Genomic DNA, 27,832 nt, shown 5'->3' on the forward strand with positions numbered 1-27,832 from the left:
CGGAGGAACTAACTGTTCTTTATATGATATAATGAAAAAAAGCCTGGTTTTTAAAAAGTCAACTTTGACATGAGGATACCACCTTTCTGATATTCAGTCAAAATACAGGATCACTGTTTTGAAGATGGAAGTGACCCCGTTCTGATCACTTTATCTCACTCTCAGGTCCACAGTCACATTGTCCCTGCAGGGTGCAAGGCCACTCTGGGAAGCTGTCCTGGAGCTGCCTGGAAAAGACAGAGAGAAGCGTGCAGGCAAGAGCAGGAGGCAGAGCATCTGCGGGAGAACTTGCAGATGCTGCTCTCTCTGGTACCGAACCAACCCGCTCCCGGCCACCCTAGAACACAAACACCTCCGGAACTTGGTCCTGCTTGCCAGAAGCGAGCACCTCACTCTTCCCTCACTCTTCCCTCACTCTGCCCCACCAACAGATTGTTATGGCTGTAGCCATAAGCACAGGCCCGTCCTGCGGGAGTTGTTCCGAGCAATGAGCCGGGCGAGTGCCGGTGATCCGGCGGGAGCCGCTCCGGGAGCCGCTGCCGCCCGCTCCGGCCGCACAGCCGGGACACAGCCCCGGGCACGTGACCGGAGCCGAGGTTTTCCGTGGGGTTTGCACCGAGCGGGAGCTGCGGGGTCTCCGGCAGGCACGGCAGCCTGCAGCCAGCCCCGGCAGGGAATGCCCCTCCCGGTCCCGAGATGCTCCTGGCCCATGGCAGTGCCAGATACAACATGGATCTAGAAGAGAATCTTTAGCCTACCTGGCCCTTTTCAAAAAATATATCGAGGTGCTTTCTCCATCTTATTATTCTCCATTTTATTTCTAATCCTGTGAGACAGTGCTGATCCCAGAGCCCAGGAGAAAGCAGGAGAGGTCAGGACACTGCATACTTGAGCAAGGATTCAGGCTGGGGCATGCTGTTCAGTGTGGGGACAAGTGAATGCCGACTCCCAAGACCTTTAGGAAACAGGGTGGGTTTTTTCAGAAACTGAAAAAGCATTTCCAGCGACAGCAATGTTTATTAATACTCTTCCTACTCCTGTCAGCATGTTCTCAACGTTTGGGTGGTGCTGTCCGAAATGCCCGCTTCCCTTTCCAAGGGAGAGGCTTCCAGAGGGACCGTCCTGCGCCTGCGGAGCCGCTGAAAGCGCCCATCCGCCAGCCCCGGGGGTCTCCCAGGGCCCTGCCGCCATCCCCGGTCCCCCGTGCTCTTCCGGACCTCTCGTTTTTACCCCCAGCATGTGTCGCGCTCCCGGTGCAGGATGAGGCTGGGGTGCGGCTCGATGCGGAGCCGTCCCGCAGCCGCGCGTGTGCCGGGACACTCCCGGTCCCTCCACCGCCCTGGGGGCTCAGCCACCCAGCCACGCACGGGGCTCGCCGGGGCTTACTGGGGAGACCGGGCGCTCAGGACGGCACAAAGCCTGGAGAGCCCGCCCGGGCTGCGCGGGGGGCGGCGGTGACATCCGCGCACACCCCGCGGCCGCACGAGGAGGCGGTGCTGCCGCCCCCGCTCCGTGCCGCAGGCGCGGGCACCGCTCCACCGCCCACGGGCGGGTGCGGGGATCTCCCCGTGGGGCCGGGGCCGGGGCCGGTGCTGCGGGAGGGGAGGGGCGGGAAACGGCCCCGAGCCCGCGGCGCCCCCGGGACGCCCCGCTCGGCTCGGGGGTGGGGGTGCAGGCGCGCGCCCGCGGGCGGGGCCGCCACCAGCTCTGGGCGTGACCGCGGGGGGGGGGGGGGAGAGGGAAGGTTCGCGCGCGCCCTCGCGCTCCGTTGCCATGGCGCCGCTTGACGTCACGGACGGCGCGCGGCCCGCGCGGAGCGCCGCGGTGATTGGCGGAGACGCCCCGTGCGCGGCGCCGGGAGAGGGAGGGAGGGAGCGAGGCTGCAGCGCCGCGAGCGCCAGAGCCGCACAGTCCGCGCCGGCCGCCTGCCCGCACCGACGCACCCGTGCCCGCCCGCCCGCCCGCCGCGCACAGGTAACGGGGCCGCCGCCCAGAACCGGCTCCTCTGGCACGCGGCAGTCGGGAGCACTGAGCGGAGCGGCCGGGGGACATCGCCCTGCTCCCCCCGGCGCGGCTCAGCGGGGAGGGAACGGGTCGCGGGGGCCGCTGCGCGGGGCGACGAGGGCCTTTCTCCGCCGGGAAAAAAGAGGGAAGCGCCGGCGGAGGGGGCGGCAGGTGAGGGCGACCCCGTGCCCGCAGGGAGGGCAGCGCCGCCCCCGCCGGGTGGGGGCCGGGGTGCGGGCGGCGGGCGCTGCCGGGTGTGGTCTCCGGCCCGGAACCCTGCCCGGGCGCGGAAGAGTCGGGGCGGCCGCCCCTCGGCCGCTCTCGCTTCCCTCCCTCCGCCCAGGCCCCCCCAACCCCCCTCTCAACGCCCAGGCCTTCCCCCCCCCCAACCCCCCGTTCATCCTCCCCGCCCCGGCCGAGGGGTCCGGGCGAGAGCGGCGGCTCCCCCGGGACTGGAGGGGGCTCCTGCTCCGCCGCTCCCCTCCCCCGCTCCGAATCCCCCGGGGATGGACCCGCGGGCTTTCCCTATTCCGGGGCGGGGACGCGGCATCCTCCCCCGGGGGCGCTGGGCGGAGGGGAGCGGGATCGGGGCGGGCCGGGCTCCGGCGCCCACCCGCCGTGACAAAGGCGGCGGGCGCGGCGCTCGGTGTCCCCGCGGCGGGCGCGGCGCAGGGAGGGAGGGGCGGCCGCAGCGCCCCGGGGCCGCCCGCCCGCCCCGCCCTCCGCTCCGCCCGCCCCCGGGCCGCTCCATTTTCTGCTGTCACCGCGCTCGCCGTGCCGGAGCCGCGGCAGCGCCCAGCCCGCGGGGGCGGCGGGCGGCCCGCCCGCCCGGGGATGCTGCCGCGGCAGCCTGCGGTGCCCCGGGGGCTGGCGGCGGGGCCGGCGTTGCGAGCACGTTTGGCCCGGTCACGGCGAGCGGTAAATCCCCACCGCCATACGGTTTCTTTAAAATGGCTCCTTAACCCCGCCGCGCGCGGTGTGGGCGAGCTCTTCAACGGGCGTTCGGCAGCAAACGCTCGGTTTGTGCCTGCCTCCCTGCTGGGGACAGGAGCCGTTAAAACTTGCAGTCACCTGAAATGTTAAAATGTGCTTAATTTATTCCCAAAGACGGAACGTAGCCCTGCCATTGTTTCTCCTAACGTCACCTATAATGGCAAAAGTGGTTTAAAATGAAAATATTTGATTGGGGTGTGTGGAACATAGAGAAATAGATAAAGCACTCATTACCAAAACTGGTTCATGCTTTAATAATCTTGTTAAACTTTAAAGGATAATGTATCCCCAAAGCACATTACCAATTCCTCCAAATGATCAAGTTAGGATACACAGAAGGGTGGGGAGTCAGGGAGAAGTATTTTTTCTTCCTCTGTCAAAAGAAATTTCTTAATACCTCTGTTTAGTAGAGTTTGATTTAATTTTTTTTTTAAGTGCCAATAGGACAGATTATGAAGCATTTCTGCCCGGTTGTGCTATCTGAAATACTGATGTTGAGGTCTTATTTTTAAGTAGTAAAATTTTCTTTTGTTTGTGAAAGCACAGCCTCCCAGGCCGAGCAGCAATACCTGACACAGAATATCCCATTATGGGGATTCCCATTTTGGGAAAGGGAGTTAGCATTGTGGGAACGTGTACAACTCACAATTTAGGTATTTGTTGCACTGTGACTTTTTAACATCCAGTGTGGAATTTAATTTGCAGATGTTTATGTGAAGTACCTCTGCATGTAACCAATTCTGTTAAGGCTCAGAATGCTCCTTGGTATTCTTTGTCCAGCCTTTATTGGGTTGTCTCCTGTGGAAAGCATCTTATTGGATATTTTCTTTGTCAATTTTGCTGCACTGATAATGTAGTCTTATGAAAGAGTGGTGGCAAGAATTAGGATCATTTTTGTGCATAAGATAGAAATTATTTGGTTTCAGTTCACCTTTGGATGTTTTTGTTTGTGTTTATTAAAATAACATACTTCTAAAAGTTTACAGTTTTTCATGAGGAATCAGTGACTTTAACTCTCTACTCCATGTGTCCATGTGTTTGAGCAACCAGTGCTGCTAGTGTGCCCTCTGTGCTGGATTTCAGTTGTACCTCTTACAGTTCCAAACTAGAGAATACACGTTGCTCTGTTTATGAAGTTAAAATGCCTTTGTCCTTGACCAATGTCTGAATAATGCCTCACTATTTTTCCTCTTTAGAAATATCAGCATGGATAAAAATGAGCTGGTGCAGAAGGCCAAACTGGCTGAGCAGGCTGAAAGATATGATGACATGGCAAGTTGCATGAAATCTGTGACTGAGCAAGGAGCTGAGTTGTCCAATGAAGAGAGGAATCTTCTCTCTGTTGCCTATAAAAATGTTGTAGGAGCCCGTAGGTCATCCTGGAGAGTCGTCTCAAGTATTGAACAAAAGACGGAAGGCGCTGAGAAAAAACAGCAGATGGCTCGAGAATACAGAGAGAAAATTGAGACCGAGCTAAGAGACATCTGCAATGATGTGCTGGTGAGAAATAATGAAACTGTTGATCCATTTTTACTTAGAGTTGCGGAGTAAATGGTGCTGGGCCTCTGGGACTATTTCTAGTCTGTCAGTAAAGCTGTGGTCTCCTATGCTATTTCTGACAATAAGGTTTAAAAAAATGTCTTGAGTTTTTCTTTCCCTCTAATGTGCTGCTTATTTATATACAAATTATGGTTATGAATGCTAATAAACTTGGAGGCATGTAGAAACGTTATTGTATGTAAAGTAGTAGTTATGAAAGGTTAACATATTTCCCTGAGACTGAGCTGTGTACAGGTTTAGTTTGGGGGTTTCTCCTCCCCCAGTGCCCCTTCCCCTTTAATGCAGCATTTGTATCCTAAGATGTCTTCGATTTCTGCAATTTTAATATGCTGCTGTGGTTGTAAGAGGTAGTTCTTACTCTACGGAAATTGTGCCCCTCCCTGGGTAAGATGATGTAATGTTAGTTATGACTCAGCCGTGCAGAAAATTGCTTGCAGGAAGAGGCAGTAGAAATGCTGTGATACCTGCTTAAACTTAATTTTTTTTTGTAGCAAACTCAAAGGGTGTTCAAGTTAGGCATTTCTTGAGACTTGTAGTTATGTTAATATGTGCATGTGTACAGCAAGCAACACTCTATTTTCTCTGGGAGGTTGGTTTATGGAATCCAAACCTCTTCCGAATGCTTATTCCAGATTGTCAGTTTTTTTCAGCTGCACACTCCTGTGGTGCTTCAGTGAGCACGCAAGGAGCAGCTGTTCAGTCCTACAGCCTCTGGTGAGGTAGAGGTTATGTCAGCAATAGAGTTGTCCACTGCACTGTGGATGCTGCTGGCTGTCATCTCATATGTGACAAGGGATCACCTGCAGGTGACAGCATGACATGCAGCATGAGGGAACGTTAAATAGCTAACTGCCTGAAGGTCTGATACCATATGAATGTTAAGATCAATTAGTAGCATAAATTTTGTTTGATGTGTGAGATAACTAAATTATACAGGTGGTGATAGCTTCTAGAAGGCTGGTTCTCCAAGGGTTTGTAGGAGTCAGCATGGGTAACTGAGTCTTGGCTTCCAGTTCAGGCTGGCTGCTATGGTTACTGTAACACACCCAATTTTGTATGTTTTGTTATCTCGTCTAAGGATAGCTCTTTTAACTTCTACTCTGAAAATGAAATGCAGAACTTACTCATAGGAAAGAACTGATTGACTAGTACTTGTGTTGTAAAGTGGTGGCTCATCTATTCAAGCCAAGAAAATGAGGATCCGAATCTGGCATCCTAATTAGTTGTTATTTCTTTCTTTAATTTTTTTTACTAATGGGAAAGTTGGGGTGGGGGTGGAAGCTTACAGTTCAGGGTCTGAAATTCTTTTGTAAACTACGTTCTGGTTTAAGAAATTATTTTAATTAAATCTGGGCTTCTAAACCTTAGAAGAATTTAGTGTTTGCAATTAATTTTTTTTGGTCTGATAATAGGAACTAGTTTAAGGTGAAACTAGCTTTTATTGTGCATGCTAAATACAAAAACTAAAACCCAGCTTTTGAGTTTGCTGCAACTAGAGTGCCTGGGAGGGGAGGAATATGGGTGGGGAATCTTGTTAAATCTTGTGAATCTCAAAATGGACTTGAATTTCTTTTTGTGTTAATGAGACATATATAATTCAAAGAAGTTACTGTTCTTTGACATGCTACTATTTTTAAGAAGCTAATGACTGACTAATCTTTAACATCGCCAGTCCAAGTTTTCTTAATACATTAAAGAAAAATTACTGTCCAGAAGAAACAATGCCTTAAGCAGCGATTAGCAGTAATAAAACTACTTTTTTAGACTTGCATTTAAAAAGAAAAAAATTACAACTTTTGTATTCAAATGATAGGATATAAAAATACTTTTAAATGACATGTGCTACCTTTGATGTTGCCAATTACTTTGAAGATTTAGATTTCTATTTAAAACTATACTCTTGTTTTCTTTCTTGAAGTATCCTATGCATGTTCATTCTTACCTAGAAATGTGGCTGACACAGAGAAAAAAAGAACTGTGGTAAGATTCAGTTGTTTAACATGAACACAGGAGTCTGTACAATGTTATATGCAAATGTAGAACTCGGGTTTGGTTTAGTTTTTGGGGTTTTTTTCAGAAGATCTCTGTCATTTTTATGCAGCATAATCTAATCTACAACTGTTTACAGAAGTGAAAACTGGAGCTTACCCAATCTTAATTGGTGCGACATATACCATTAATTAATAAGACCTGAAATACTAAACATTCAAAGCTTTTAATCATGAGCCTTATGAATTAGAGTACAAAAGCAGCTCTGCAACTTCTGTATCTTTTATTGAAGCTGTGGCTCTGTTTGAGCTGTTGTTGTGTCTTCAGTTGTCTGCTAGTGTCTTAAGTAATGTTTAATGCCCAGGGGTGTTACATCACAGCTGAGAATGACTGCCGTCCTAACTTCAGTGTTGAAGGGAGGAAAGCAATTTAGAGAATGTGTTTGTGACTAGAAGAGTGTGGCCAAAGCTGGCTCCTCTGCAGCTTCCTGCTCTTCCCTCATTTATTGGAAAGAAATCTAGTGTACTGGAAGAAATAGCTCCTCTAATCCTGTAGATACCAAATATACCAAACTCCACCTGGGCTTTGTTTCCATCTCTTCTAATTTACAGAGAGAGTAGGGGCAATTAATGACGAACTTCTTTCTTGCTTCATCCCTCTTGAGCCCAATCATAAAAGTTTTAATAGTTATGTGGTCAGTTCCAAATGTTTATTTTTCTCCTTTACACTGACCTTGCAACAGGAAAAGACAGCATCTGCATCCTTGCCACTTCCTGAATATTTTCTTCAGCCTGCCATGGAGTACATCTACAACTCTTTTGTAGAGTTTAACTCATCCTCTTTTTTTCCTGCAGCCTCAGAGTGCTGCTGTACAAAGAAGAGACATCTTAAATATCTTGTTCCAGCACCATATGCATTTAAATATATTAAAGCATAATATAACCAGCTCTGGTTTGGAGTTGGTCTGGTAGTGCTGGTAAATGTCAAATAATTGTGGCACATTGAGTGTAGTACAAGTTCCTTGCACTGTGGCCGTGGAGACTGTATTTCCAAATTCTTCACTAGTAATACAGTGTGTGTGGTGCTCTGTGTAAGGAAGTACATTGCCATACTTGAACATCTGAAAAGTGCTTTGAGTATTATAGAAAATTTCCAATTGATACAGGAAATTAGGCTTTTAGTTAAATACTTTTCCTCATGTTAGCTAAGTGCGTGCTTTAAGTTCTGTTTCGGTTTTTATAGTAGAAAGGAGGGTCTGTCTAAAGTACCAGTATAATGATCTATAGTCAACTTCCATGTGTCATTTCCATAATAAAAATCTTTATTAATATAACAGGTGTGGATTTTCTTTAAACTGCCATTAGCAGAGAAGTGAGTTGTAACTGAAGCGATTCAAATTAAATCTGCAGTAAGCTGAGTTTTTCAGCTAACAAGGGTTCTGAAGTACAGAGAAGAATGGAGAGGTCTTTGAATAGCTAACACCCTGTACTGCATGTATGTTAGAAGTTCTCAAGAGCTCTGGTAGCTTTCAGGAAGTCTCTTACATCAGCTAAATGTAAACTAATAATTGAAAACATGACTGGCTATCTTTGCATTAGTATGGATATAATTGCAGACAGTTGCACTCTTCCAGGCTGGCACATCCTGCAGCAGTCCCTGCATGTGCTCCAAGTGCTCATTATGTGACAGTTCCCATGTCCTTGCCCGATGCCCAGTCTTCCCCCTCCAAGTTCCACTGCAGAAATGCCCTAAGTAAATCTCCTCTGGCAGTACCCAAGCACCCTTTCACCATTTCTTTTCCCTTTTAGTTGTTAAGGTCTGGAGAACTTGTGCAAACCTTGGCTGCCCTTCAGCCTTCTGGAGTTACTGTTACACATTGGTGCTACTCAGCACTTTCCCCCCACTCCTTTCCTGTCAGAAAAGCAGCATGTTAATGGTGTTGTTTAGGACCGTCCAGTAAGATGAATTGTTTGCTTTCTTCACTACATTATTTCTTCCAAATTTCACCCTCAGAAGCCTAAAAATGTACTCCTTGTGCGCTCATACTTGAGATTTCTTTGCACTTGTTATGGATGCTTCACTTTTTAGAAGTGGTAATCGTGAGAGCAGAAGGTTCAGTTATATCTCAGATTAGTGACTTTAGGTTTCCATATCTTTTTTATGTATATTGCTTGAGAGGGGGAGTAGAATGTTTAGTAACCTGTCATGGGGCTGCAGTTCACTGGGGGAAGGCGGTGTAATTCCATTCCGAACGCATCTAAATGGCTTTTTAAAGAGCATACCACAGAATTAATGCCTATTGCCATCATTCTCAAATTACTGTGGAATTATTTTCTAGTTGCCTGCAAACATCTAATAAGTTACTATGTTAAGTTCTATAAAATGTTTAATAATTCTTAATGATAGGGTTAGGAAATTTGGTCTTCTCTCCTACAGGAAGCCGTATGTTTTTTGACATGCACATGTGAAAATTGTCTTTTTAAAACTCAGCCACTGCATGCTCAGTGTGTCCTCCTGATAGTTAAAGTGCACAGCTAACCTGTAGACTGAGGTTACCATACAACCTTCTTGCTATGATGATATCTGCTACTAACAGAAAATTGTGTTCTGACTGAAAATGGCTACCTTCAGTTCTGTGATTCCTTCAGGCTTGCTTAATTTTTTATTGCACTTTGTCTTTGAGTTCTGTGTCATTTTTTTTCAGAAAAAAAGGGGAGACATTTGTAGAACCTTCTATTTGCAGAAATGTCAGTTGCAGAAAGGGGTGATTAATGTGTTGAAATCTGGGAGTTAGGTGCCCAGAAGAATTGAGGTTAGAAGGGAGGTCATTGTGTTCAACTCTGCTCAGAACAGATCTAGTTTGATCACTTTGCTCAAGGCCTTGTCAGTCACATTTTTATAATCTTTAAGCATGGAGATTCCACAGCCTCTCTGGGCAGCCTGTTTTATTATTTGTTCATGTTGTTAAGGAAAGAATACTTGCATGTAAGCAGAGCTTCTCAAGTTCCAACTTGTCTGCTGCCTCCCGTGATGTCACTGTAGATCTCAAGGAAGAGTCTGGTTCCATGGTCTCTAGGCAGCTGTACCCAGCAGTAAGATCTGCTGGAATTCTCTGGGCTGCAGAAACCCATCTCTCTCAGCCTTGCCTTGTCCCTCATGTGCTCCAGCCCCATAGTCCCTTCAGTATATCTTTTGTTTTTCTTGTGCTGTGGAGCTCTAACCTGGACATAAAACTCAAGATGTCATCTCAAGTTGTTAAAATTTGCACTAAAAGATAGTAATTGGTAATGTGTTAGTGACATATGTAAAAATATGTGAGTACTCTGGTTCACAAATGCTTCTGTGAATGAACTTTTATATATTGCAGAGCAAAATGTAGCCAGGATTTGCTGACTTAGAAGAGTAGTTATAATTTAAGCTTTTGTTGAACTCTACAAGTCTGGCTTTTTCAGTAAGGGTTTGGTTGGTATCATTGCTCATATGAATTGAAGGTAGGAAGCAGAGGCAATTTGTATCAACCTCATTATTTCACACACTTCCCTCATTGTAGCTACACCCTTTCAGGTTTGGGGTTTGTTTTGGCTGTTGTTTTTTTATTTTGGTTTGGGTTGTTGGTTTGGTTTTTGTTGGGTTTTTTTTTTGTTGTTGTTGTTTGCCTGTAGTGAAAGCAGTGCCTAAGCTAGACTAATTTCCTTTACTTTGGTAAGTGATTAGACTGTTGCAAAACTGTTGAATCTTTGATAATTAAATCATCATTCATGGATCAGTTTAAATATGAGATTACTTGTGTTGTTTTTAATTTATTCTAATCTTAGCAAGAAGGGCATCCATAATGTTAACACATATATTTAATGCTCCCTTTTATCATAAAATCAGCTAAGGTGCTCTGCATAAATGCAGCTACTTCTTACATTAACTCTGCTTGCACATGGGTAAACACATATGTGCATCTATCTGCATCTTCTTGCATTTATTGCAAGTAGCAGAAACCTTTATTATAACCTGCTGTACTAATCTCATTTGGCATTAATGTTTCATAATTTGCTTTGATTTACAGTAAAAAGGTACAGAGTGCTTATACTGTTCAAAAGCATCGAAGTAACAACTTGCTTTATTTGACAGCAGCCTTCATTGTTCAAATACTTTATGTACCTACTGCTGATACTTAGTTCTAAACAGCAAAATAAAGTAAGTTGATAGTTTAGTCACCTGTGACAGATAACTCTTCATCTTCTTTGTGCTGCTGAAGGAAGAACTTCATTGCATGTACTTGCAATTTTGTGAAGCTGATAATTGTATTTGTTTCAATAGTTGGTTGCTTAGAAATCTAAGAAGCAGAAATACTGCATTGTTAATGTATCAGCTTCTTGTGCATGTGGAAGCTGTAAGTGATAGAAACATAAAATTTAGAATATGAGCAGAGTTAGTGCATTATCTCTGCACATCTGTACAGACAAATACTGCACTATCTCTGGTTTTATCTGGAAATTACTGTCTCGTTACCATGCACGTGCCAGAAGTGCGTTTGTGAAACAGGTTCTCAAACGCTTTACTTGTGCTCTGCTGTGGGCACACATCAGCTCCTGCCTCTGAAGCTGGTTGTCCATTCAGGCAGTAGTTGACTACCATTTTTAAATAGCTTGGGAAAGCTTGTGCTATTAAAGTTGATTGAACAGAATTAAGATTGTGATTATTTCTTAAACTTTTTTTTTTTTTTAACTGAATGTTAACTTTTGTGCAGTGGATTATTTTTCTTGAAAACTGACAGAAGATTGGCAATGCCTCTTCAAAGGGAAGTAATAAAAAAGTCATGTTCTGCTGAGACCAACAGTAAATTCTTAAATTTTTTTATCAGATATAATATGTTGGACTCAATGATCTCAGAGGTCTTTTCCAACCTACTTGATTCTGTGATTCTGTAAGGCAGCTCACATGAGGCTGAGAAGAGTTGTCAGTTGGTGGTGGTGGGGTTTTTTTTCCTGGATATTACCCTTTGTGATTATGTTACAAAAGAGTCAACAAAGGTAATCTGATCTTTCAACTGGTCATTTTCTCCTAGTGCAGATTTACATTGCTAAAATGGCATTTTTCCTAATAAAATGTTTTTATTAACACTGTATGTATAGTGAACCCCTAGTCAATCCATATTCTGCTTCAGGAGGTTTGAAATCTGCTCAGAGTGCAAGCTGCTAAAAGATAAATGGCTCCTGCTTCTATTTCTGAGCAAGGATAAAAAGTGTTGCATCATATTTATGGGGAGTTTTATTAGTATTTGTTTAGAGACCAAAACTGTGGAGTCTTAAGACGTGTTCTGGTTTGGAGTACAGCTGCAATAGCTGTAGCTGAGACCTACATCCTGGGCAGAAATTCTTACCCAACTCAGTTGGTTTCAGTTTTTTATTATCTCAAGTTTTACAGAGGATGTTGTGAAAAGAATAATGATTGATGCATCTGGTACCATTTTATTTTGATGCAAGTCCCCAATATTCAAGAAGCAGTTTAATGAGGTGATGCTGAGAAAAAAAGGCACAGGTAAAAATTACATATTGACTTTGATCCTCAATGGAAACTATTTAGATCTATAGCGATGCATCAAAAATATTAAGACTTTAATCCTACTGTTTTTATATTAAGAGTCTTTACAGCTGCTGCCTTTCATATGAGTTTCCTCAGAGTGGGTTACTAAATTGGGGAGGTATTTTTACCTGTGCTTCAGAATTTGGTTCCCTCACTGTCATGTTTGTCACGCGTGCTTTGGTAGAAAACAATAATGATTGGCTGGAAACACCTGAGGAGTCTTTTGAATTATCTCAAGAGTGTATCCTGATATAAGGCACACTTGCCTCCCTTGCCATAAACACAAATTGGAAAGCAAAACAGTGGAAGAAACTAGCTGGTAAAGGGCATGGTGGTCTGAGCTGGGGAAGGCAGATCTGCAAAGGGAGCTACATGTGTGGCTGTAAAAGTGTGAACTGAGATGCTGCTCCTCATTGCCTCAGGTGCTGTGTGTTTCTTGTTTTGCTGACCAGTGGTATGTCCATGCCAAGCACCCTGTATGCATTTTTGTGCCTACATCTGCTTCTAAGTGACTTGTATCTCTCTCCCAGCATATGTCTCAGCATGAAGATGATTTTTCAGGGTGTTCTACTTCTTCCATGTTTCCTTCACCTGCCCATAGCGATGCTGCTTTTGTTCTCTTTTCTAAGGGAGCACATTTAGACTGGTTTACTAGTACTTTTATGTATAAACTGAAATTTCTTGCCATTGTTTCTGTCATATGGGATTTTCTTCTGTCCATTAGTCCTTTTAGATCTTTTTTTCAGTTACCGTCTTGCTACTCAGACTTCATTTCCTCTGCTCATTTCCTTTCTAGATCTTCACCAGATTGACTACAGCGAAACTGCTAATCAAGTGTACCTTTCTCTTGCTCTTAGCAATTCCACATCTCCCCCTGTTGCATAAATACTGCAAATTACTCAGAGTCAAATTCTTCCCTTCCCCTTTAAGATCCATTGTCCCAAATTCTGAATTCCTCTCCTGCTGAGGGTCATGCTTCTCGCTTCATCTCTTCCAGCCAGCCTTATCACCTTTCTCAAACTTCTACTGCTTTTTCTGTGGGCAGCCAATTTGATGGGAAGAAAGAATAACTGGTACTGAGAACAGGCAGCAGACTGCTTTCCTTCTTCAGCAGATGTTTCAGCAGAGATCTCCAGTGCCTCAGTAGCCACTAATATTGACAGCTTTTCTTATATTCCTCTTCTAGTGAGCAAACTAGTAGAGAGAATTCTGTAGGTGACTTTAAACTGTAGTGTCACTTTTGGCTGGAGTAGAAGGCTGAGAACAGTCCTTTTAGTTTTCACAAGAGGGATGGAGGTCACCCATGAGGCAGCAGTTACAGAGCCCTTAATCCCAAACTCTGGGCAGAGCTGTAATCAGGAGCAGCATAGTAAGCCTGGGTCAAAACAGGGTTTGGGAAGGGATTGTCTAAAAATATTTCCTCTTAAAAATGCAAATACTTGTCTCTTTCTCCAACAATTCAGATGAATGTGTGTAAATAAAATGGCCACAAATGGGTTAATTAAACCCTCTGTAGTGTGTGTGCCAGTCTGTGCAGTGCAGCTAATTGTATTTGTTTTATAGCTTGTAACTTTCTTAATCCTTGTGTGGAAAACAGTCATGGAAAATCACTTGCTAGCTTCTAATGGGAATTGATAAGAGTATTTTTTTAAATGAAACTGAGAAGGAGTTTAAAGATAAAAGTAACACTACATGTACAGGTATCTGCAGCTTCTCTGGTGCATTGTGGGTATTTAGGTTGTTTTGATGTAATGGGAGTTTGAACAATGTGTGGAATGTGGACAAGAAGCCTTTTAAATGTTACTACCTCCAGAGAAACCACATCTGGCTCAGAAAATCCCTGGGCATTGATGGAGGCTAAGAGAAGCATGAGGCTTTCTTGCTTTGTTCATGTGGATTTTCTAGTGGCATCCCCTTTTGGGCAGTGTTGCAGTGAGGTTAGCAGAGAGAGAACTCCTGTCAGCCACTATGATCCCTCTTGTGTTCTTACAACATCTTGGAGAAGAATGCTACTTACATCCTGAAAATACCAGGCTGTTGTCATTAAATATTAATTTAGTGTCAAGCTGAGTTTAAAAAAAGATACGGTTTGTTTCATGTCTTTCATGAATTTAAAAAACAAGAGTTCTTCCATGTCATCTTTGTCCCTATGTCATATACCATGGGTGGGCTGACAAGTGAGTTGAAGTTCAGCTAGTACTCTTGTGTAATTCATTCTCAAAATTAGAAAAAACATAACTATTGTTAGGTGTCTTTTGATACTGCATGAAAACAAAAAGGCTGCTTGTTTAGTAAACAAAAAGCCAGGTTATTTCAGAGAAGAACTGATAGTATTTAAAGTACCTAAAGTTTATCAGTGTATTCTCTTTTGAGTTTTCCCATTCTGCACCTTGGTTCTTTTGTGCAAGAATATCTTTTTTTATTTCTCCTATAGTTGTAGTGTTTTTATTCATTTAAATATCTCAATAATTAATTTTTTCATATTTAAAAGTAAGGCTTCTCATTCCCAGTACTTTAACTGTGTATTATCCACTAATTGCTCCTACATTTTCCTAGAATCTGATGACTGTTCTTATTTTCCTGCTTGTCCAGAGGGAAATCTATAAATAGAAAATTGAGCTGTTGATGCAATCATCTCTAGGGTATTAGTAATTATCTAAAGTTTCTAGGCAATAACATGTACTGAGACCAAGCCTTTAATAAAGGGAAATAAGCACTGAACTAGAAGCAACAAGGCAAAACTGAGCATTAAAATAAAATTAATTTTATGTTCTTATGGTGGATTTGGGAATATATTTCTGGCCCACAGACGTCATTTGCCAAAGATGCAAATGCTTTTAAAACAAGAGTGGTTTTAGGCTTCAAGTGTCAGGAAAGGACTCTTCAAGTTTTTGTGTTGGCTTCCAGTCTTCAACTGCAGGGCTCACCACAGTTGGACAGCTGAAGCATGTCCACTTGCAGTAAGAAGAAGGCAGAATTTCAGGAGAAGGTTGGCTGTTGGGGTTTATTGGTAACTACTTGTTAGGCTTCTTTCACATTCCTAAGTCTGATAACTCTTAACCTTTCAGACTTGATCTTGCAAAACCCAGGAGCCTTGATGAAAATCCTTTCATCAAAGTGGCTCAAAATGTGATGTACTTCATGTTGCCACCTGTTGACTGTATCCTGTTCAGGCAGTAGAATATGTGTAAGAATGAAGCAAGTCAATCTCTTTCCAGTTTAGTGTTTAAAATAAGCCAGGATTGAAATTCACCATCAGGATAATTCAAGTTGTATGCTGACAGTGTCTGGTATGACTTTGGAGACAAAGACTTCCCATTAGTACTTGCTGAGGGTGAGGGAACATACCAAATCCTACCAATGGTGTGTGGGCACAGCTGACATCTCCTAGTTTGAGTGTGTTTGTTGGCCAGTGCAGAGAGGCAGAAAGCTGTTGGCTTTGTCATAGCCAGAGTTGCAGGTCTGAAGTGTTGAAGCCTGATCTTTGAACAGCCAGCATATTAGTAAGAGTTGATAGTCAGATTTAGTACATCCTTTTTAAAAAAAAAGTAATTCCCATTAAATCTTTCTGAAAAGACTTACAAAAAGTGCTAGAAGCACTTGGACGAGGTGTTACAGGTTTGGGCTGAAAAGTGCTCTAAAATGCTGCTGCATCTGCCTAGTTGACTACAATGGTATGGTTTGTTTCACAGCAGTTAGATTCTTGCTGTCAAATTAAAAGCTCTGACAATTATTGCTGTCTCCTTGGGGGGTTTCAAAGGCAGGGACTGTTTAGTTTTGTTCAGAAAACTCTTCCTAGCAGATGCTGAAGGAGATGCTGTAATTAACTGCCCATGTGTTAGTATATATCCAGCCTGGATGGGAGTTTCACATGGTAGCAAGGAACATCATGAACAAGCATGAGACCTTAACTACACATAATATAATAGTAGACATGGGCTGCATGGACTGCAGTGGTCAGGGTGCTGTATGCATTGCAGTGATGCAGATCACATCAGCTTAGTAAATACAGATCACCTAACTGAGCCAGTCTTGGACTAGCTGCTCCAGCTTCAGTGGCCTGCATGGTGATCAGCTCTATACTGATAAACACTGCTCTATCAGCTCATAAGGGAGAGAGAAGGTGGCCATGTATTGCTGGTACTACATCAGCTATGCAAAAACAGCCTGTCAACAGAACTTAAATACCTAGATATTCCTCCTTGTGGAAAAAAAAATGTATCCTCCAGAGATGCTTTGCAGTTAAACCTTTTAGAAAAATCCACAAGATAAACAGTATTCCCCATAAGCTGATGTGTTGGCAGATAAAAGGTTAGTAGTGTCATTGGTCTTACCTGTCTGGCTTTCTGTAGCCATACCATGTCCATGCAGGTTATGCTTTCACAGCCACTCTTTTGGATAAATCTGTACCCTGAATCTTCAGGCTAACTTTAAAGGAGTGATCTGTGTCTACCTCTGCCAGTAAAAGAAAATAGATCCTTAAATAAATGGACTAATACAAACAGAAGAAACTGAATTTATATGACCAAATAAATAATAGGGTAGGGATCTCCTTTCAATCATTTCACATGCTAGCTTTTAAATATTCATCTGCTTGCAGGGTTTATTGTTGCTGTTTTTGAAGTATTTGGCATAAATAAAATTCTTCCAGAGATACGTGGCACACCAGTCCTACATGTTGTTTGTATAGAATAGACTCTTTCATCCAAATATGAGTAAGCTCCCAGTGCAGTTTGAGTTGGAGTCTCTGCATTGGCTATATTCTGTGAATAGCTGTTCAAAGGGATTTTCTCAGTTCATCAGTCTTTGAAATTCAGTATGGCTTTAGAAGTTCTTGCAGTACAAGATTTACAGTCTTCAAGCTCATTTTGCCCTGCTGGTGTTGGTCTGTTTAAAAAGATAATTAGTAGTCTTTCCTCCTATCTGTCTACTGGTGCAATTCACCCATGCAGTTTGCAAACAAAGTCACCTCATTTGTGATCTAAGTGAAGTTTAAATCTTCGAGCTTGGTTCCTGCTGTGTGAATGAGTAGAGCTGTACATTTTAATCAAATGACCTTCTGTAGGGATGAGGAATAATTTCTGTGTCTGGAATCACTAAAAATATTTTGGTCTGGCCGATTAATGGTGGATGCAGAAGAAGGGCAGCTCCCCACAGTGCCAGAAGTGTAGGTGCAAACTGACACACCTGGTTTAATTGAAGTCTCACAGAGAAAAACTGATAAGGAGCCTTGTTCTCAGTTAGCTGGCAACCTTCAGTTGTCACTGGAGGTCCTTGGCACTCACGAAAATGTCATAGCTGCAAACCCTGAAGCTCTCTAGTGGTGAGGGCAGAGTGTGTAAGGAGTCACAGAGAGTTGAGGTGTGTGACCCATAAACCTGCTGGCCTCCTGCTACATCCCAGCCTCACTGGGACAGAGCTGCCTCTGAACTCTTCTCCTGGCATGGTGGCATGCCCTCAGAAGGGTGCCTTTGGCATGAGGCAGCTCAGCAGCCCTTTTGACTGTCTCCAGAAAAATACTTCTGCTGCTGACTGGCTTGTGTTGAGTTCCTTCTGTTGCCAAGGAATTGTCTCTGCTGTCATTTGGATGGGAAGTGAGGACATGCAGGATTTTTCAGTGTCTCCCTGTGTGGTTATAAAATGAAGCTATATACCAAGTCCCACAGTACTGAAAAGGCCTAATATTAAAGATAAACAAATAAATCCACTATGTTGAAGCCACTAAAGAAAGTCCACTTACAGGTTTTGTCTCATTGTAGCACAGGCATGGCTGAACCTTGTCTGACTTTCATGTCTGTCAGCCTGATTTCTTTATTATCTGCCTGCTGCAATAGAAATGAGAGAGATGCTGTGATGGATAGCTTCATTTTGAGGAGTTTCATGCAAGTTTGAGTCTACCAATAAATATCCTTATTCATATAAATGAATTAGCAGTACTTTGATTAAAGAAAAAAGCAACCAAAACAAAAACCAAGACCAGACTTGCTCTTCTTGCTCTTTCTGTGAATTACAGTTTTCCATAGCTTAATACTTGGCCTGCTAGGCAGAGCAGGTACCACAGGTGTCCATGTCACAGTGCAGTAGTTGCAGCCTGTCCCAGCAGTGTCCTGTGAGAATTTCATTTAACCTGCTGGATGGCCTTGAGAGGAAAGTGCTGTTAAGCAGCCATCATTTCTGTAAGTTGGAACTAAATTAGTTTGTCTGTTTCTGTGGTATCCTTGGAAGTAAAAGCTAAAAAAGTGAAGCAAAACTGCAATGTCAGTCATCTAATTTATACTGGAAAAAATGGCCAAAAATCTGTACTAAAACCTCTTTTAAAAAATTATTTTCTGCATAGCCTTCACCAAGTATATGTAACAGCTTCTGATTGAATTCTGACTATTCAGGCATGCTGTACCTTTTTGACTTTTAAATAACTGGCTTTTCTTTTAGAGTCTGACTTCAAGCACTCAATATCACAAAGTTCGACAAGCTTGTACCTTAATTTGAATGCGTTGAAGCTAGTGATTTTTTTTCCTTTTTTTTTTCATCATAATAGAATTCTTGCTAAATTACATGACTGCCTCAGCTATGTTAACTTGCTATGTTAACAAGCAGTTAGAATAATCTAGAAAAACCTGGTGTTAAATGTCAGCCCATGGGGAGGATTTGGTGGAGTGACTCTAGAGAGCTACTTTGCTTTGGAAGATAATGGAAATACCTGTTAGGGCAGCACATAAAGTCAGATAGAAGTGCTACAGAGCTGAATGTCAGATTGTTAGCTGTCTGGAAATGCAAGAATACAGGTTCACCTTGTGGTTTCCTGCTGGGAATGCCAGTGGAGCATTAAAGTTAATGGGAGCTGGGCTAAGGAAGCTTATTTATTGCCTGTGTATGTAAAATAATTAGGTCTCTGATTTGGCAGCTGATGATATCAAATCCTTTTATTGTATTTTTTAGATGCAAGCTTTCTTCCATGGTATACCCTCTGCCCAGAGTCTTTGGACTACCTTATTTCTGCCAGAGTTCTGTATAGTGATTTATAGAAAGCCATCCTTTGCTCATGTAAAACTTATCTGCTAAATTGACACAGCCTCCTTCTCCCCATCAAGGCACACAATGCAGCATTCTTTTTAAATCTAGAATTGGAATCCAGAACACGTTCTCTAGCTGACTGTGTTATGTAGGATGTGAAGAAAATAAGCAAGAAGTGAAGCTGTCTTGACTTTGAAATAAATGGAAATATAATTGAGTTGTTGGTTCAGCATATGTTCAAAACACTGTGTTCTTTGTTTCCCTTTTAGTCTCTGTTGGAAAAGTTCTTGATCCCCAATGCTTCTCAAGCAGAAAGCAAAGTTTTCTATTTGAAAATGAAAGGAGACTACTACCGTTACTTGGCTGAAGTTGCTGCTGGAGATGACAAGAAAGGTATTGTATGTCACCTTGTAGATAAACATTGTCCAGTTAAAATGCTTTTGGTGGGGTAATGACACAACCCTAATTTTAGAGTAATTCTGATTTGCATATAAATTTCTTTAGCAATAAGCTTTCTGTTTTCTGAAGGAAAATCATAGATTGTTGGGTTTCAAATGAGTTACAGAAATGTTCACGTACATGCCGATGGAGGCACAAAACAGACACTGAGTCACAAAATCTTGAAATTGTCTCCAACTTCCACATGCATCTATCTGGGGGTTTTACCTCTTAGACTTACTCTTGCCACTCCTCCTGCATTTCTGCAGAATATAGGAAGTCTGCATAGGTTCAATGAGCAAAGAGACTAGAAACAACCTGGAGGAGAAAAGGTTTAATAAAATTAATCTTACTGTTAGGAAAGTTTCTTCTGTAAACATGATAGTTTAATGTCCAAATGTCTTCTATTTTCTCAAATTTCTTATATTTTTATGTAAGCAGCTTGTCACAATTGTAGGTAAGTTGCCTTCACCTAATTTTAGTTTAAAAAGTTAATATTAGGTATTCATCATTTTGAGTTCCTTTCCTGCTGTGATGGGAACCACCCTAACAGCATTGCTGCCTCTGTGCAGAGTCCTCTTCAGTTCAGAGCAATGCATTAGCAGGATGCAGCTCGCTGCAAACAGTGCCTGGCTGTTTCCTGGAGCCACTTCAGGGCTGCTGGCAGTGTGCCTTGAGGAGCAGCACAGCAGCACAGAGCCAGCCTGCTGTGTCAGACTGCCTTGGGCTGCCCTGGGGATGCAGGAACCCACAGGGGCGAGGAGTGCTGAGCTGTGCAGCCCCACTCTGCCCTCAGCAGCACCTGCAGCCTGTGGCTAAACCCCCCAGTGTGGCACAGAACAGCGGCTGTGGGACCTCAGACTAGATTGAGCCTGGCAGAGATGTGAAACAGACATGGAATAATTTCAAGGGGATAGATGTGTCTGCTTTACTGGCATGTGTTATATCCACATTACACAGTGAAGCCCGGTTTTCCCAGCGTGCTGGATAATAGGGAGTTAAACAGAGATCCTCATACTTAGTATGTAAGGCTGGATTTGATTTCTGATGTTTACTGTATGCAAACTGAGCCAGTCCTGGTGACTGCAGAATTGTATGTGTTACCAGTACTTCAGGTCTGTTATAGAGAGTTACTGTGTTTTCCTTCGGTGATTTTAGTGATCTCTGTTCAAATGCATAGGAGGTACAATATTTTGAGTCCCAAAGTTTCTTTTTCTATTGAGGATTAAGTAACAGGCTCTAAAATTAGACTGTGAAAATCTTTGTTTAAAGTGCTTTTAAAGTTTATTTTTATTTAACCCAGTCTCCTGGCTGAGCAGTTTGTAGTAGGTTTCCAATTTTTCAATTCATCCCCCTCCTCCAGTGTTTCATGTCACATGTTTTTCCTGTATGTTGTCTGTGACCTTGAAGAAGAGCAGTTGATAATTATTATATAGGAAAGAATGGCTTTTGAGTGGGAGCACTAAATACAGCAACAATATAAAGCTCCCAATAGTAGGAATGGGATTTTTATCTTCATAAAACACATTGTTTGTTTTATCGGATGGGGCTTCCTTACGGCAGTCTAGGAGACAGGAATGTCAAGCAGGTACCTCACTCCATTTTATCCTTTAACTTTGGAGCTGCACTTCCTAAAGAATTCAAAGTTAAAAACTTTTTAACACTGTGTGACTGATTTAAAAATTAACAGAATACATTGAATTATGCACTAAGTGCTCAAAATTGTTGCTCAAAAGGTAACTGTTTTCTCAATTAGGGAGAAAAAATACAATTTTTGCTTTGAAATTATGTTAAAGAAAAATTACTAGAAAATAAAACTCTCAGCTTCATTTCCTGAAGTTACTTGTTTTTCATTCTTCTTATTTTGCTTTTCTTAAACAGCACCATTTTCTAAGGCTTTTCCATTATGAGAGGAGTTAAACATTTCTCAAAATTTCTAAATTTAACTTGCAGTAAACCTAGTTCTTCTCAACTGCAATGTACTAACTTCTGGTCCTTTTCAAGACATTAGGGCAGCTCTTTGATCTGAAGCATTCCATTATTAGTGGTGAGTGCAGAGAGAGCGCTGTTGATGAACTGTGCAGTGCATGTCCTCACTCTTCCATGTGGAAGAGAACAATATGATGCTTTAATTTTTGTGACTGTCTAAAGGTGAACAAATGGTGATTGCATAGACATCCTGAGTATTAGTATTCAGTTGTTTTCAGACTTGGAGTCTGAAAACTCCTTACTTAAATCCTGCTGTATTTTTGAGTCTTTACCCTTAAAATTCCCTTCTTTGTTTTTGAATATGTGTGACTGCACTCTTGCAGACATCAGGCTGGATGGATTTCTGGTTTGATCCAGAAATGTTAGGGTTGGAATCCTTTTTGCATCTGAATTGGATGACTTTCTGCCCACCTTTTTCTCAGATGCTGGTGGAGAGCTGAGGAACAAGTGCCCCTTTGTGCTCAGCATCCAGCGACTCCCTGGCCCCTGCAGCTTGTGGGCTGTGTTGGGCCATGATCTCTGACTTGTGCAGGCAGAACCTGCTCTAAGGTCATGTGCCTTCAGTGAGAAAGGAAACTGTTGAGCTCTTCAATCTTCATATACACATTGTGGTTGCTGGTTTTTGCCAAGTCTTAATAACTTGTACAACTGAACCAGTTAAGAGTGACGAGAGATTCGTCTCTAAAATAAAGGAGCCAGATTATTAATTTTTCTCCCTTCAAAGTTTATAGGTACTGGAACTTCTAAGTTAGGTAAAAATGCTTTCCATATCTGCACTGGAAATAGAACTATGTTGGAAGCTTTTGAAAATACATATTTAATTTGATTTGACGTATGCCACACTATCTTTTCCAAGCAGTTTGAATGGAGACTCATAGATGTCTGTTTCTGAAAGGGTTCAGCATGACAGGCAAAGGTCATCAGTGTTTCCTGTGACTAAAATGTGTCTCTCTGATGCACTACCGTGTTTAAAGACATTGAAATTGTGGTACTGTATCAAGTATACGGTGGGTTTTATCTTCAGTGCTACAAAACTGCTGCAATCATTTGAAAATGCAAGTAGTCACAGGGCATTGGGAAGAGACTCAAACCTGTAATTTGGTCAGTAACAACTTCCCTCCTTTTTAATAATTTGAAAATGTATTTTAATAAAATCTTTATTAAATAGCGACTTGTTAGTAAAGTGCTCATTCACAGGCGTTCACTCCTGACATGGTTTCTTCATGCAAGTGTGAACACAGTCCTGATTGTATCCTGCATACAGTGTGTGAATTACTTACTTGTTGTGGGTTTTGTTTGTGTTTGTTTTTTCCCCAAAGGGATAGTGGAGCAATCACAACAGGCATATCAAGAAGCTTTTGAAATCAGTAAAAAGGAGATGCAACCAACACATCCCATCAGATTAGGTCTGGCTCTGAACTTCTCTGTGTTCTATTATGAGATTCTCAATTCCCCGGAGAAGGCCTGTTCCCTTGCAAAAACGGTAAGTCAAAGAGGGGGAAATTCCATTTAAATTATTTGCATAACCTTTTGTCACATGGCTAATGGAGTTGTTTGTTTTTATAACACTAGGCTTTTGATGAAGCAATTGCTGAACTTGATACATTAAGTGAAGAGTCATACAAAGACAGCACGCTAATAATGCAGTTACTGAGAGACAATTTGACAGTGAGTATCATCAAAGTTTGCAAATAGATTACAGAATTGGTCTTCTGGTACTTCAAGGTGTCCTTTTTGTTCCTGGCCATGGAGCTGTGTCTGTCACTCAGAAACAAGTCTATAGTACATCATCCTTCTAAGCTAAATATTTTTCCTGCCTAGTTTGTTGGGTTTTTTTTCCTTGTTTTGTTTTGGGATTTTTTTTCCATACTAAAATAACATGATTTTCTGACAAATTAACCACATTTTTCAGATTATTTTATTCAAGGAATCTAGCATGTTTAAATGATGAGTCTGAACTGTAACTATCAAACCTACTACCCAGTGTTAAGCAGCATTTGAGAATACATTGGCATTTGCCTCTTAAAGCTTCTGTCTAATTTCATATAGTTTATTCTGCATTAAAGTATCTGCAAGGAAGAGATTCTACATGAAAACTGGAAACAAAGCTAGCAAGTCCATTTAAGGACTTGTGGTTTAGAGGTTTTTTGTTTGGCTTTAATTTTGGTAAAGCTGAAATGGAAATTGAAGTTCAGAGCCATGCTATTTCCATGGCAGTTGTAAAGTAACTGTCTTAATTAATTTTTTTTCCTCCTTGGACTCAAAGCTGTGGTGTAAATTGTCAGAATAATCAAAATCTTCATCTTGTGTGTGGGATTTTTTTATGGTACTTTGAACTTTAAAACTGACAAAGATAAGCATCTAAAGCAAATGAAACTTATATGTGAGCAACATGCAAGAGTGTAATTAGATGGCTTAATTCACTCCTTGGTCTGTGGGGAGACAAGCTGCAAGCTAGAAATGAAAAAATAAGAAACATTTATTGCTGCCACATGTAGCCCCTTGTTAACACTTTGTGCTTCTGATATCAGAGACCTTTGCAAAATAGCTGCACTGCTTTAAAAATAGCTACAGGTAAAATTGTGCAGTTGTAAAAAACTGGAGTTGCCATACTTTCTGCTTTTGCATCTAACATTTCTCTTGTGTTTTGGAGTCTTTTCCATGGGAATGGCAACTTAACACTGCTGCAAAAACTACTTGTTATTGTTTCATTTGTTGCTTACAAAACAAATGGAAGTGATTTCTCAACCTCTGTATTGCAGACAGATAGAGGGTTGGCATTGCTCTCAGTGTCTGTGTACTGTCCCCTTGAGTGGGATTGCTCAAGAGCTGCCCTCTGAATGAGTGGTTTTGAAACAGGAGAGAAGCTGACTTTAATTGCTAACTTCCCAGTAAAAATAATGCAAAGCTTGTCATAGCAATTGGAAAGCAAATTGTTTCACACAAGAACAGAAGTCAGACTGAGCTACTATAGTGTGTGAATTAGGGTAGTAGGCCTGAAAATTGATGTGAGCTTTCCATTGCAAGGAGAAAGCTGTAAACAGATGCAAGATTCCATATTCTTGAATGAGTGATGTGTCTTGCCTTAAATGCTTGGTGTGATCTGTACGAGTGCATTGATTCCATGTTTATCCACAACTTCTTGAGGTAGAAAATAACTTCTCATATGTGTGTGACTGACAGACTACAGTGAATTTCATAAATGTAAAAACGGTCTGTTTTGCTGGTTATGCAAGTGGTGAAGTCTGAGGTAGGTGGGCTTTAGACAGAGATTTAGCATGTTGATCAGTTCTGTGCAGTTGCACTTCCCTCAGTTGTTGGTTGTCTTACCTCAGGTCTTGTATGGCTGAAGAAGTCTGTTCATTCTCTGTGGGGACTGAAGGCAGAGAACTGTTCAGAGGGCTGTTTAACATATCCTCAAAATCTGTTTTACTGGAATTGCTTGATAATTTCTTTGCTCTGTTATGAAATTTTGTTTTCTTTTATTAAATAAAAGCCAGTCCTTCTTCCTAGGCGCTTCCCTCCCACCCTGAGCAGATTGGTTAAACTGATCTCAGTGTCTCAAGTGGTAAAATTGGTAATGCCCCTTTCTTAGCACTCAGGCCCTTTTGTCTTAATGTGTATTTTAGATTGGAGATGAGGAAAATTTTCATCACTAAAAGGGTTGTCAAGATTTGGGGACATGGTGGACTTGACAGTGTTAATGGTTGGACTTGATGATATCGAAGGTCTTTTCCATCCTAAATTACTCTTGTGACTGTATTCTAGGGGTGATGATTTAGGATAGAAACCTCTGATTTCTGAATTCTGATAAAATATGATAGAATTGTTCTTACTAATTCTCCTTACAAGAATAGCACTGAATTTGGGACTAATGTAGTAATATAATAATGTACTAAAGATTGCAGTGCAGATCTAGAAACAGACTATTGGTGTGCTGTTATCTTCAGTAAAATAACTTGTTGCTTAATGCCTTCAGCAAGGAAGAGTAGGTGCAGATGCCATGCATTATGTTCAGAGCAAGGACAAAGCTACTGATCTTGTACAGGTTTCATTGTTGCCTTCTGCTCCTGAAAGCATGAAATGTTTCTGATGATGGATTTTAAAAATAAAGGCATTCTGTAAGACTTCATTGGTACAGCACTGTCAGTGGAGAGAATGGTTGGTTTTATGTTTTACCACCTTATACTATAGAGCATGAATCATTTGGTTAATGCTTCTCTAACTCCATAAAGTGAGAGATGACAAATCATATTGGGCTGGGAATAGTTTGGAGGCAGCCAGCATGGAGATAATTTGGTTTACGAAATAATTTCTTGGCACTGACTGTTCCTCTGGAACTGATGCTCAGTTTCCTTAGCTGGTACTTAATCTTGATATATGGTTCCTTAGTATGATTTTATGGAGCTGAAAATAACATTTTGTGCATAGTGCATGCTTAGCCTGATTTTCTTCCATCCTTGCCCTGCCTGCCAAGTTGGCAGCTCAGTGTTCTGAAAGTTGCTAAAGGGGAACACAACTAACTGAACAGAGCCAGGGGGTAGAGATTTTTATGAAATATTTTGGGGTTTAAAAAAACAGAGAAAACCTTTAGATGCCTGTTCTGAAGAAAAAGTAACATTTGCTGTAGCATTGGATGTGGAGAGATAATTTTGCTGAAGCTTTTCCTCAAGAAAGGCATGTAAAACTTGCTTGAGGAGAAAGAAATTGCTGTTAGTTCCTGGTTCTCACTTACCTGCTCAGTAGGTCCCACTCTTGCCTGCTTGTTAGTTGTATTTTAGTGAGCCCTGTGAGTAAGATACTTGGGTTTTCACTGTTCATAAACTTGCTCATTAAATGCAGTGTAGGGTTGGGTCACCTAGAACTGAATTTCCATCTTGCCATAGCCAAGAAATAGATTGATGTTACTGTGTGCCTTTTCTTTCTCCACAGTGCTTAGTAGGACCTGTTAGAAGTTGCTATTATTAAGACATAGACCTTCTTTCTAAAAATTACTTACAAATTATTAGTAATAAATGTATAATAATGTACCTGTTACTCTGCTTTCTTTCCTAAACAGTTGTGGACATCGGATACCCAGGGAGATGAAGCTGAAGCAGGAGAAGGAGGGGAGAATTAACCAGCCTTCCAATTTCCATCTGCCTCATTCTGAAATTTAAACAGTAGACCATTTGTCATCCATGCTGTCCCACAAATAGTTTTTGTTTACGATTTGACAGGTTTATGTTACTTCTATTTGGATTTCTATATTTCCCATGTGGTTTTGTTTAATATTAGGGGAATAGAGCCAGTTAACATTTGGGGAATTTATCTGTTTTCATCTGAGGTGGCCAATATAGGGTTGTGAAATTTTTATACAAGTTTTACATGTTTGGCATAGTACTTTTGGTACATTGTGGCTTCCCACAAGGCCAGTGTTAAAACAGCTTTCTATGTCAGGCAAAGATGACTGCTTGCATATTGGTCTGTCACGATGGAAAAAAGGGATAATCAATGTTGCAGCCACAGGTGTAGTTAGTCTGAATATCCAAGCTGGAGCACACATGGCTGTGAATAAACTGATGTCCCATAGATATTGCATGTCAGGGGAACATGTGACATCTGTGGAATATTCCAATCAAGTGTACATCTTTGATTGCAGCTGAAGTGTTCCTTAAGACAGTTTGATAACCCAGTCAGCTTTCTCTAGGGAAGGACGGAGAAACGGTTCACATTCCATTATTTGTAAAGTTACCTGCTGTTGCTTTCATTATTTTTGCTACACATTTTATTTGTATTTAAATGGTTTAAGCAACCTAAGAACAAATGTACAAGTAAAGATGCAGTAAAAAATGAATTGCTTGATATTCATAATGACACTGTATATCGAGCACAGCAGTAAAACAAAAACCCATGTATTTAACTTTTTTAGGTTTTTTGCTTTTGTGATTTTTTTTTTTGATACTTGCCTAACATGCATGTGCTGTAAAAATAGTTAACAGGGAAATAACTTGAGATGATGGCTAGCTTTGTTTAATGTCTTATGAAATTTTCATGAACAATCCAAGCATAACTGTTCAGAACATGTGTATTAAGTTGATGTAAGTGGAATAAAAGTTTTATGAATGGACTTTTCAACTACCTTTGGTGTAGATTTCATGTCATCTGTCTTCCTACACCTTTGAGAGGAATGGCAGTACTAGACAGAAATTCAATATCAAAGTGTATTTCTGTTATGGAAATTTTTAATACAAATTCAGGCATTTATTTCATTTTAGGGAAGTTGAGA

At 41.9% G+C, this 27,832-nt stretch overlaps 1 protein-coding gene across 1 annotated transcript; it reads left to right on the top strand.

Annotated features, from left to right (window-relative positions):
- The first annotated feature begins 1,871 nt into the window (after positions 1–1,871).
- YWHAZ (tyrosine 3-monooxygenase/tryptophan 5-monooxygenase activation protein zeta) lies at positions 1,872–27,673 on the top strand. Its single transcript, XM_066564919.1, has 6 exons — positions 1,872–1,974; positions 4,194–4,497; positions 19,407–19,530; positions 22,884–23,047; positions 23,137–23,232; positions 26,624–27,673. Exons 2-6 carry the CDS (start codon positions 4,204–4,206, stop codon positions 26,681–26,683), a joined length of 738 nt encoding a protein of 245 aa, XP_066421016.1. The 5' UTR covers positions 1,872–1,974; positions 4,194–4,203; the 3' UTR covers positions 26,684–27,673.
- Positions 27,674–27,832: the final 159 nt, after the last annotated feature.

The sequence above is a fragment of the Molothrus aeneus genome, chromosome 1, assembly GCF_037042795.1.
Source record: "Molothrus aeneus isolate 106 chromosome 1, BPBGC_Maene_1.0, whole genome shotgun sequence".
Classification (NCBI taxonomy): Eukaryota; Metazoa; Chordata; class Aves; order Passeriformes; family Icteridae; genus Molothrus; species Molothrus aeneus.